This window comes from Balearica regulorum, chromosome 14 (genome assembly GCF_011004875.1).
Source record: "Balearica regulorum gibbericeps isolate bBalReg1 chromosome 14, bBalReg1.pri, whole genome shotgun sequence".
Lineage (NCBI taxonomy): Eukaryota > Metazoa > Chordata > Aves > Gruiformes > Gruidae > Balearica > Balearica regulorum.
The window spans coordinates 4,954,949-4,967,890 of NC_046197.1; the positions used below are offsets into that span (position 1 = coordinate 4,954,949).

A 12,942-nucleotide genomic window follows, 5' to 3' on the forward strand; every position below is an offset into this window, starting at 1 on the left:
GAAAGGAAATTGTTCTTGTCCTTTCATGTTGTTGTCAAAGACTCTAAAATAAAGCTTTGAGAGGCAGACAGACCATTGCTGCCTGTCAGAATGGGGGAGATATGCTTCAGTTCATCTAAGCGATACAGCTGGCAGCAGGCGACATGGCACAGTGACATGGGTAGCAGGAAAGGAGGAACAAAAGCCCCTGAGAGGTTTGAACATGGCCAATTTATTTTATCAGTTTTGTGAATTCTTCTTGTGGAGTCTTTCAAACAGATCTTATTATGAAATACTAGAAGAAAATCACGGAAAATTTTGAGTTGTATGAAGTCTTAATTGTAGGGGATAGTAGTTCAAATGATCAAAATTTTAGCCTTTTAGGACTGTGTCTCTTGTACAGAGTTCTCAAATGTGTTATAAAATTATTTTATAGTATATTCTGGTGGTGGACAAAAAAAAAATGAAGTCACTGATGTTGCTTTGCACTAGCACAGGTGGTTTTATAGTCTATGACAACACTTCATAGTATGCAGGGATAGACCATGAGAAATACAGTTTTCCAGAGGTTATGCTTTAGGTAAACTGGGTAATTTTCTCTGAAATAAAATGTGGCTGTAAAATTTAGATTATCTTTTAACTTTTTGCAGAAAAAATTACAACACTAGGTAAGAACTCTGTTCTTCACTTTATTTGAAAGATGGCACCTCTAGCAGCAGTTTCCCATTATATCATGAATAACACTGCTTTATAATTAAGCCTTCATCACCTTGAAATTGCTAACACCCCTTCTGGCAAAACCTAGTGTTTCCTAGAGATTTTTAATCCTGTACTGTCCTTCACATGTCATTTATGAGCTCAGGTGACGTGAAAACACAGGGTATTAATACAAATAATTTGTTTTCCACTATTTTAGATATGTAACTGCATTGTGTTTTTCAGCCTATGCCTGCCAATCTATAACATGCCTTTATGAAAGAAATGAACAGAAATCAGATTAGTACTTCGTACTTTTAAAATACTTGCTTATTTAATGCTGTACTTTATTTAATGCTCAAGATCAGCTGCATTTTGTGCCCAAGTTAGAATCCACCTGCAAACACACCCTGATGAGAAAACACGGTACTGTTTGTTGCTTCTCTGGTAGCATCTGCAAAATGTAGTGCACTAAGCAAATGTGTTATGTGTAGTCTTTAGTCCTTCATTTACAAAGAGCTTCATACAATCAAAAAAAATGTAAGGTGCTAAGGTGAAAATATAGCAGCAGATGACAACAGCCTTGTCCATCTATTTCTGTACAGGCCATCTGCTGCAAATTTTGTAGAAAAGGGTGAAGAATTCAGTACTGCTTCAGAAGGTAGCTCTCTGAAACAACTCCTTCTGTATTCCTCTCCACGTTTTCTAGAGATTTCATTTTTTCTTATTACTTGGGATCTGTGGCCATTCTTTTCTTTCCCCTTTGGGCAAAATTTCTGTGTATATTTCCACCCCCCGAGTCACTAAAATTCTTTTGGAATTTTAAGTGATTATAAAAAGGGGCCGTGTTTCCCCCCATCACTATATTTGAGTTTCCCTGTAAGGACTGCTATGCTGCGCCGACGTGCAGCATGTGGGAACCCCCAATTTCCATCCATAAGGCAGGGAATTGGACAGGCAGGGCCCTCTTTTGTTCCTGGAAGTGTCTGCATAGAAACACTTGGGAGGAGTTACACACCGAACTGGCAAGCTGACAAAAAGCCTTTATGGGAAGAGTATGTCTACTGCTAATTCTGGTGACAAACACCCAACAATAGTAGCGTGCTGAAGCTTACAGCAATTTGCATTTCACTGTGGACTTGCCAGAAATGAAGCACATTATATTTAGACCAACTGGAAGGGAAAGCTCAGACACTAATTCAAATCACAAAACAAGGAGTAGAATTAATTCTGATCACAACCATTAAAATAGACTGCTACAGAAATAAAAGAGTGCATGCACATTGACTGTACAAGTTGACTGTGTAAGTATCACAATATTCATGACTTAAATAGCTTCTTAGAGCATAACTGAGCTGGCAAAATATCTTATTTTCAAGGGGATTTTTCTTTTGTCTGTTGAAGGATACACTGTGCAGTAGCGAGCTGGTGGGCCTTACACCTTTTCTCTACGTTATTCCCAAGTCCTTTAAAAAATGTGATTTACTTCTCCCTGCATCTCATTTTATCTCCATTCGTGGTTTTAAAATTTTTTTTCTCCCCTCTGCATTGCTGCAGCAGCTCTAAATGACTAGAATGATTCATTCCATCATTCTGGTATGTTTTTGTATTTCGTTTCTAAACCACTTCCCACCACAGATTTTTGCTATTGAAACGGTTTCTTTTTATGACATTTTTGGAAAAAATACACAACATTTGAATAATAAGTTAGAGCTGGGTAAAATCAAATTTTACTTTGGGTTCCAGGTCTGATTGTAGAATTTTAGCTGCCATGGTCATTTGAATTTGTTGTATGGGGATCCACTTTTACATTTCTAATTGAGATGAATATTTAGGGTTCATCTGAGAACACGACAGTCCTTTGAGCGGGAATTTGGGGAACTCGCTGACAAAGACTTGACAATACTTCTGGGAAAGAACAGAAATTAATCTTAATGGTTACTGTATGTTTTATCTTAAAGCTGCTTACATTTTATGTTAGTGATACGTGCATTTATGATACTTCATAAAGAATACTTCTTTCAAACCAAATCTCAGAAATGAAAACAACAGCATTTTCATGTAGCGTGGACCATATTTTAGAACACCCTCAGTATTTTGTAGTTAGAATAGGAAGATACAGTCCTTTTTTTTTTGCTCTGCTTTAACACAGAATCTTCCCCCCTGCTCCCCCCCCCAAAAAAAAAAAAAATATCTGGACTCATATTACAGTGAATTCCACTTTTGTTTCCAGCATATTCTCACAGATTGGTGCTCCTGAGTCGTTCTGATAATATTATTAATCTGCTTATTAAGCTGTCACAACATAGCATAACTTTCAGTTTCGATATCTACGTTCTATTTACAATAGCTGGTAAAGGAAAGCATCTGTATTTTCTACGTTAACTTCAATTAAGTAGTAATAGAATATGCCCCCTATTTTTTATTAATTCCGTGTGCTTTAAAGGTGCAATTTCTATAACCTGTGACTTTTTTCTATACAGATTTAGTGTAATCAATGAGATTATTTTATTTTCTAAATTATTTTCTCAGTATTTTCTCCATTTAGTAACTTTCAAAAGAAAAAAACCTGTTTTGCATAAAAACTCTATAAAATTGTTTTATATTTATATAAAAATCTACTATCATGTTTAATGTTATTCCTGTCCCATAATTGTGTAGTTAACATGTATATTAATTTGTTTGTTTTTAGACGTTTGGAACAAAACCTCATCAAAATCATCCCCCCTGGAGCTTTTACCCAGTACAAGAAGCTTAAGAGAATGTAAGTTTTAATAAGACCAACATGCAAGAGCAATCATGAATCTTCTAGCTTCAAGTTCAGTATCTTTATTTTAGAAACATATTGGCAATTTCCATGTTGAAATCACTGGGGATTGCACAAATAATCTCTTCAAAGTGTAAGCAACAATGGAATTTGGTTCAGGATGCCTAACAGTGCATGAAATCCTTAATAATGCTTAATTTCACTTCCTATTATAAATGATGTGAGCTAATTAGTTGGTAGTCTGTTTGAACTTCAAATCTGCTTCCTCTGAAAAGATTTTAAGTTCTATTTTTTTCTCTCATTCATTCTGGTGTCTGTTTGCACCAGTTCAATTTAGTTAACCCTAGTTACAGCAGGAGTGCATGTCCTTGCAGTAGTTAAGATTTTTTTTTTTTTTTTTTTTTTTTTAGTGCATTCAGTGTCCTGGTGTTGAAATAGTTTGACTGTTTAGAAGAAAACAAAGAAACTTGCTGGAGCTTGTTTTCTCTGTTTCTTAATCACCAGTAGATACCCAGACATTTCTTTTCTTATTAGCTCTTGTGTTTTCTCTTTGGATTTAAAAAAAAGATTGTGATTTTTAGCAGCACTCTCATTCCCCATGGTCAGTCTTTCTTTTCATTTTTAAGTGATATATGAGAGATGTTGTGACAGTAGTACAACGATACAGATAATGGTAAAACAAGTTACTCCTGCTTCACCATAGTATCAAGACGTTGATGGGTACCACTGGACCAGTGACTTCCAGAAGTCATTCAGGCTTTGTAGCTCAGTGCTAAGACCGCTAAAAAGGTGCCTTTACAGTTCTTGTTTTCTGATGTGAACAATACTTACTGGAATTAAGAAACTGTCAGCTCATTTCACAGAAGACATTGGACTAATAGATAGCTAATGCTTTTGGAACCAGAAAAGAGCTTGTGCTGTACCTTCGGATTTAAAGATAAAATTACTGTGTTTGCCAGTCCAAACTTATCAAGTTCCTAGAGCTGAAGAGCTGTAAATATGGATCTTAATATTTAACAGGTTAAATCATCAGTCTTATAGAGTCTCTATTCTTCTGTCTCACTTCCAATATAGCTGTATGTATTTTTAAAGAAGTACTGTATTAGATACCAAGACGGTAATTTCAGTGAAAAATGATGGATCCCTTTTCAGTGACCTAACTTGTAACTTTTTCATTATTAAAGTCATACTTAGTTCTTTCTGAGGTATGACTAATTTTAGATTTTGGCAATGTTTTACTATCCTTTCATTTTTCATGATTGGTGAGCTCTAGTTTTATGGGAGTTGACCAAAAAACCTGTTCTTTAACTTGACTAGCTGCTCAACCCAATGCAACACTTACTATGTGAAATGATTAATGTTAGAATTTCACAGCAGAATTCCATTAGTAAGTTGTGTTAACAGCTTTCTGGGGTATAATTGGCATACTCATTGAGATATGAACTCATTGTTAACAGTGAGTTACTATGCCAGATGATCTGTATCAGAGCTTAGTTAACGTGACAGCATTGTGTGGAAGAACTTGGGATAGACAGACTGCAGAATATCCCATAACAAATGTGATGCTTTGCCATTTGCTTATTAACCTGTCTCCTTGTTAAAGTTTTGTTCCTGCTGGACAGTGACACTCTAAATTGGGCATCACTGTTGTTACATAAAGTTTAATTGCGGACATTTGTTCCACTATTTGAAGAGATGATTGACATCATCTTGTCAGTGGGCAAGATTCTTAGTATCATTAACACAAAAATATACTTTGGTCAAAAGACTACCTCTTAAAACAAAAGAATTATCCATCCTTTTCTTTATAGAGGAAGGACATGTTCGGTTTCACTGAAGTCTTCAGCCTTTCTTAATTTTTGTCACTTTGATTTCAATGAGCAGTGCAATAGCATGAAGATTATTGATTTAATTAATTGATGCCCTATCCAGGGTACAAATTAAGAACATTATTATTATTAGTAGTATTATTAGTATTATTAGTATTATTACTACTACTACTACTTTAATATAATTCAGAGGATAGTATTAGCATAACATTGTGAATTTTATTGCATTTTTCTCCTGGTGAATAAATATGCAAGAATGTTACGGATAATAGACTGCTCACTTGCAGCACTCTCAGTATTTTGAATGTTTACTGAGTATTTCCTGCAAGATTGTGCAGTTTCCTTTTCTTAAATAATTGGATAACTGAGATTAACTTTTAGGTAAGAGTCAGTTGTCCAAGATAATCTTTATATGACTTGATAGTGATAGGTCAAAATTATAGCAGAGGATGTCTGTATATTAATTCGAGTGTTGTATGTGCATCTAGCTGAAGTTTGCTGTTTAGAATGTCTCTTCAATAGCTTCTAGAGTGGGAGAGTTATTTTGGTGATTGGGTTTTAGCAAAGGAGCTGAAATCTTTTGTGTCTTGGACTTCATCATAATTGCCCACACCTTCTCACACGATTAATTACATGAAGCTAAATATATCTGTCTCAGAAGGAAGATTTGGCACCTGTAGGATTCAAATATGCAGTTGAATTATATAATCTGGGATGATGGTTCACCTGATTTTGGGATGAATGTAACAGGTACTAGGTGGGTAGCTAGCCCTCAATCAAGGGCTTTAGAAGAGGTTTGAGGGGCTTGAAGGAGATACATCCCATCTCAAGAGATGGTGGTTGTCATTATTGCATGAAGTATGCAAGCCCAGACATGCCATTTTGAATTCATTTACGTAGCAGTTGTGTTTGTACCATAGTTCTGTAACTTCTAGCCTACAAGTTCCAAAGTTTATGGCAGTGCCTCCCATTTTGTCTTTGCTTTTCTGAGGCTTTTAACTAACAAGTTTCTAGCGTAAGAGTAAGAGCCAAGTACATAGAGCCACTTTGAAAGATGTGGTTGTACCTCTCTAGCTCTGATGATTGTAGTGGAATTTCGTGTTGTCAAATTAATTTTACCATACATTAGTAGAAAACACATTGAGATTTCACAGTCTTCCCAGTAGCTGTGTGGCATTGCTACTTTTGTTAAGCAGGTTCTAAAAACTAAACCATATATGACATGGATTTTTGCTGAGTACTGTTGTCAAATGAAAACAGTTCATTTTACGTGTTAGAGATAATCAAGTAGTCTGTTTCTAATAACGTTAGTCGACAAAGAGAATATTTATCCAGTGCTATTAATAGTTTTGCATTTGGCTGCATCTAAAAATAAGTCTGGTTTGTTTCAAAACCTTTTACAGTAAAGACATCTAAGCCATACAGTCATATGTTATACAGTGACTCACAGGGTATCCTTGCTCCCCTGGTGCAAAGTCAAAAACAATTTATGTTCCTACCTGGTAACTGAGCACAGTCACCCTCCAAGGTGTGTTAAACTACCTTTGGAAAGAAGATCTCTACTGTGCTGACAGAGGTGCAGGGAGACTAGTATGAGGTGACTAATGTATTCCCTGCCTGGGTGGAATCCTGGTAAATTTATTACATTTCTGGCTAAAGAGCTACCTTCCCACTGAGTGAGTCAGAGATACCCACAACTATGAAAATGAGCCTTATGTGATCTAAATCGACTTAGTTGTGCAGGTTAGAAAAACCCACATCTCTTTGTCTTGATGTAAATCAAGCACAGAATTGGATGATCTTACCAAAGCAGACTAAAGGAAAGGAACAAAAACACAAGGGTATAATTGAATCCCTTTGCCTCAGTCAAGTCAGATGGAGATGGAGTCTCCTTCTCCTACAGCAGTGGAGCTTGGGCTCTAACGGAAAGGAAATAATGTGTCTAATTATCTTCTAATGCTGATTGTAGTGCATCTGCATGAAGTGAGTGAGTGTCATCATCCAGCATAGCATTTATGCACGTTCAGGCACCATTAGTTATACACTCATTAATGTCTGGACATGTGGAGAGAAAAAGGATGGAAATCTTCAAATTTAGCAAATCAATAAAATAGTGCTGAAATACTTGTTTCAAAAACTAGATGCCCCTTTTCAGATGCTTGTTATTGTTCAGCAAACTCATGATTTCATGTCATTGTAATAGGCTTTAATATGTTCCTTAATAAATAGATATCACAGATACACATCAGACTTCTGCTTACATGAGATTATTAGATAAAAAGCAGCAAATGCTACCAGGCAGTCTAAACAAGTTCCACAAAAACCTATGTAAAAATAAATATTCCTACTTTCGTTGGCACAAATTTTGCTGCTGTGAGTTGAGCTGAAGAACCAGAAGCCTTCACTGAATGCTGTCCTTGTAGGCAGAATGTTGTAATAGAAAACCTCAGTAGATTGCAGAGCAGTTGTTTCATGAGCCTTATAAAAGAACCAAAGAAAATCCCACTTTATGTGGCTAGATTTGAAAACAGTTAGAGGACTTCATTAAAATTTTAACTAATAGAATTTGTAGCTTGAAACATGTATGGAATGGAGAACCTTCTTACTTTCCAATTTCTAAGTTCTTGTTCAAGTGATGTTTATTAGAGTCCTTAGCATGTGCCTCAGCAGAAATAACAGTGAAGATGTGCATGAAATACTGTATTATTCCAGCTTCAGCTATCAGTGAAAAGATTTGATATTACTGATACAAGCTGATACCAACTGTCAGTGAATGCAACAAGGTGGCTGAAAGTTCTGCCTGTAGCTAAGCACCTGGTTGAACTGATTGACAGAAAGATTGGATTGCAGTGACAAGTCATGATAAGGCTCCCAGTTCTGAGCATCTGGGTCCCAAGCGGAGTAAATTTGGCTCCATGTATAAAGAAATTGTGGCATAGTCTATATTTGTCTTTGTGTACTTGGTTGGTTATGATTAAAATTGAAGGGTATTTTCTAAACCAGGAACACACTTTGCCTTGAAAATGACAGCAGGCTGTAACTGAATTCCACTCACTTCATAGCTGAGATGGTGGAATCTCACTGGGGCTCCCTGACAGGGTCTGCAACATGCTGAGTGTTCCTCACAGTGCTGCCGGCTTCAAAGGTCTATGATTTCCATTCAGATGCTTGAAGGCTTTCCCTAGAGTCTGAAAACTCCAGGCAGATCGGCCAGTGCTGTGTTGACCTGCTTCTTGCCTGCCTCACCAGATCAAGGTTATGATAGAATTTTGCGCTGCTTGTTTTCTCTAGGCTGTTAAAAACCAAACATCACTGGCACAGTGCCGAACTCCTCAGGGACACTGGTGCCTGCTTTGGGATTGCAGGCTGAGTAGTCTGTTTCCCATCCCCTTTCCCTTTGGTATTAAAGAGAGGTGGTGTGGGAAAAGTCTTACCTCAGAACAATTTTATCATCCTAAGAATTATTGATATTGTTTCATATAAGTTGAGACTAACCCTTAGAGGAGTTTCTTAGGGTTTTGATGGGAATTTTGTTTGACTATACTACATGTTTCTGGTATTTATGAATATGTTCATCTTTATGTCTCATTTACCACAAGGTTTCTTCTCTTAGACAAACACAGTTTTGCTGCCTCAGAAGCCATTCCCCTGGTGCCTACACCATGCTGACACCATTAATCCCACTGTCCTCCTTAATGCATGTCCTGCCAGCACTTTCCGACTACCTTAGAACCTCTCTTCACCTTATCTATCAAAATCAAAACCTTATAATCAAAATATTATCGTCTGTACTGTTATAAAGTTAGCCTCCAATGCCTGCATTTGAATATTCAGACAACCTTTTTGCTTTGTCGCAGGCTGTTCCTCATGCTTGAGGGCCACCCCCCAGAGTCACAATGTGATTTCCATTATTAATAGTTCTTAAGATGATTTTATTATCAGTTTTTATTGAATGGGCTACCTCACTTTTGTTCTTTAAAGCTCTTCGTAAAATTCTTTGTTTCAATGTCCATAAAATGAAAGACCTTATTAACAGGGGAGCTGACAATTTATTGAGGCTATGGCCTGTTGTACTGACTAATGCTTTGTGATCATTCCTGATATTTGTCTATCTGTGTCCTTATATAGTTCACAATTTCTCTGAGGTAATATGATCTCTTAGTTCTGCTTTTGTATCAAGGATATTCTTCCAATAAACTACAGCTACAATATTTTCATCAAATTCCTGTTTACAAATTTTTTTTAATCCTTCCTTCTCTTTACAGAGACATCAGCAAGAATCAAATATCTGACATTGCGCCTGATGCATTCAAAGGCTTGAAATCTCTCATTTCATTGTAAGTAGAAAGTAGAACTGAATGGGCATTTGGGGAGAGCTTGCATGTAAGAGAAATAAAAACGATAATGTGCTGTCTGGGAGAACTTATGTTTCTGTGTGCAATTGCCAGCTTGCGTGAAGCATCTAATCTGTTGTAAATGAAAAATTGGTCATGAAGTTTAGAAGGAGAAACTGTTTACACATCTCCAGTAAGTTCTTTTATAGATGAACACCCCCAAGGTTACTGACTTGTTCACTTCTTCACAGCCAGTGCATTAGTTGACTTACTGTGCACATGTACCTGCAGGCTAATTCATGGCCCCCAACTCATCCTGGCACACAAAACCCTCATTGTAGCTCAGACACTGTTTGGTGGGGTTAATCAGGGAGGAGTTTAGGGAAAATGATTCCATACTGAATTTTTCTTCTGTATTAAAGAACTGAGATTGCACTCTCTTGTGAGTTTTTTGGTTTATTTGGTTTTGGAAGTTTTTTCCAAACTAGTTAGGGAAGAACCTAAGCTCTTAGGAAAATGTTTATATTTTTTAGCTGTAATTACTACTTTGTTAAGCTGGAAAAGGGACTAAAATATGCCTTCGTACAGAAGATAAAAGGAAGGTAGGATGTCTTGACAACCATTTGTTTCTCTTTATAGAACACAGAAAATATTTTAGCACCAAGTTGAATATAATGCAGCTATATTTCAACCTAGCTACCAACAGCACTACTAAAACAGTGGAGCTTTTAACGGGTAAAAAGAGATACAAGGTCAGAAGCTGTATATGGAGAATGAACCAGAATAGAGTATTAAAAAGAGCCCCAGTTTGAGAGAAGAGGGTAAGCTCAACTGGAATAATATTTACCTGCGTTAATTTTAAAAGAGTTTTAAAACCTTTAGCTCAGTAATGTTCATATAACATAGTTTGATTTTTAAGAGTGTAGTTATTTCTAAAAGCTGCCATATTTTATTCTCTGAATAATGGATAATTCTAACAACCTATATAACTTGTTGACTAGTGCTAATATTAGAAGGCTATTCAATACTAAACATATATGTTGCAGTAAACTTCTGAGCCAGAATGCAGAAGGATGTGCCCTGAATCCAACTGGGAGAATGCCAGAAATATATATTAAGTGTTGCTAAACCTTGTTGAGTAGTTAGGGCAGTGTTATTCAACATTCTGTGGAAATGGTCAAATTCCTCAATGTTTTCTGGAAACGATTCGGTAAGAGAATGACATTTACTGAACACTACACTTTTGGCTTAGTATGAAACTACTGCTGATGCTGCAATGCTACAGCTTTCTGGTCTCAGCAAACCTCCTGGCTAGGAGCAAGCTGGACAGGCAAGACGTTTCTACTGGGGTTGTCTTCCCAAGTCAGAAGTTATTCAGCTTTAGCTTATAGCTAATTCAAATGCCCGTGAGGTGGCCCAGGAGTGGGACAGAACACATCAGAGTGGACAGAGAGGAAATGAGAATATAAACTGAGTGAGAATTGATAGTGATTTGACTTACACACAGAAGCAAGTGAAATGACTGTATATTCTCTGCCTAGTCATCCAGAATGGTATTTTAACTAAATTATGTTTAAATATGTTTATATCCAAGTGGGTAAAATAGTACTTAAGTTAATGCCAAGAGGTAACAAGGAGGAAGAGAGAGAGCGGAGAGATGAGGTGCAGCACAGAAAGGGCTATAGTAAGAGAACTGCCTCTGAGCAGTCTTTCCTTTGTTCAGTGTTTATCTCTGCCTCAGTTTCCTTCTACCACAGCCACACAAAGCTGTTATAACACTGTCTGTTTCCCCTCTCTTTGGCAGACTGGTTTCTAGGACAGTATCAACTCCAACCTTGAAATTGTCAGACTCTTCTAGGTTCAGTTGTCCATTGTGCTTGCCATTGGCTTTTACTTTCTTTTGAAAGGTTTTACTCTTGCTGTTCATTGCAGGTAGATCTTACAAATGTTTTTCCCTATGGCTGATAGGCCAGGGTTAGTTCCCTGATCTTTCATGACCTGTCACCCAGACCTCTGGCAGGATTTTCCCTTGTGGTCGCTTCTGTAGTTCATTCAGTTTCTGAGCCCTAGATATCCTTATGGAGCAAGTTTATCTGCTGTTCTGCAGAATCTGGGTTTCTCTAAAGAAACCTTCCCCAGGTTCCTACCTCTGAGAAGTAGAGGATCTTCTTTCATCTGATCTCTGCAATAGCCACCAGTCCAGTTCTGTCAACCACAGAAAGACAAGTGCAAGAGAAGATGACTCCTTTGAAGTGCCAGCCCTCCCAATGAAACTGCCAAAGGGGAAAGAACAAGGAGGTAGGAATGAAGTAAGACAGTTTGCTTACTAGTGTTTTCTCTTTTAACTGGCTCCATCTTTTTGGTGCCTGAGGCCCCAATAACTTTAGTCATCTGCATGCCCTGAAGGAACGCTGCTCTGCATACAATGCTTCAGCTCAGCTGAGAGTAACTTCTATTTTTCATATATGTAAGTCAAATGCGATTGGTGGCATGCATTTTAATGAGACAGCATTGAGGTTTAATCTGTGCACAGAGCAGCTGGACTTTTCAGCTAGCTGAGTTAAAACAAGAAAAAGGAGGGGAAAATATTAATGCACAAATGAAAGTAAGCAACTTTTTTTCCATTAAAAATGAAGTACTGCTGTACTGCCTAAAATCCTTGCTTTCCCCCCCGCCCTGCATTATTCCCATTTTCTGCTCCTCCCTTTACTCCCTGCTCGCATGCAATTGCGGAGCTCCCTATGGGTCCAGGAGAGTGAAAGTGCTTGTCTGGAAGACAGCCAACATTGTTAGTCTGGCTGGCTAATGGAGGCCTATATATAGTGGGTTGCTACTCTGCTTTCTTCTGAAGTTAACTTAGGTTAGTGTTTCCAGGCAGAAGTGTTTCTCAGCACACTCTGCCTATCATACCTATGTTGAGATGGAAGAAAAAATGGTGTATTATAGTTTTCAAAACACCGGAATGTTTATTACAGAAGCAGTTTCCCCTAAAATGCATAAAACTTAAATCTTTTAAAAGTGCTAAGTGATCCATGTGCTAGCAGGTCATAAGTTTTTATTTTAAATCTATATATTTTCTCGAACAAGAAATCCACCTATAGGAGTCAAAACAGGCCACAAAATCTTAACGCTTTAAATAAGCCATTTCTACCTTAGGTTTTCTCTGCATTTAGCAAAAGAAAGGCAAGCTTGTTCTTGTCAGGACTCAAGACCTCTCCATTGCCCACACACAGGGGAAAAAAAAGCCTTTTCTCCATACCTATTTTCAGTGGGAGTTTGTTCCCTATTCATACAATGACTGTGTGGGAAAAGGAATTTCTACTCCATATTTATTAGA

The 12,942-nt window shown here is 37.3% G+C and overlaps 1 protein-coding gene across 2 annotated transcripts in view; it reads left to right on the forward strand.

The window, feature by feature from the left end:
• The window catches only part of SLIT3 (slit guidance ligand 3), a 527,279-nt gene that overhangs the window by 353,397 nt on the left and 160,940 nt on the right, over positions 1-12,942 (forward strand). For both annotated transcript variants that reach the window (XM_075766507.1, XM_075766506.1), the window contains exons 11-12: positions 3,368-3,439; positions 9,537-9,608. In XM_075766507.1, coding sequence (XP_075622622.1) covers positions 3,368-3,439; positions 9,537-9,608 — 144 coding nt within the window. The remainder of the gene's footprint in view (positions 1-3,367; positions 3,440-9,536; positions 9,609-12,942) is intronic.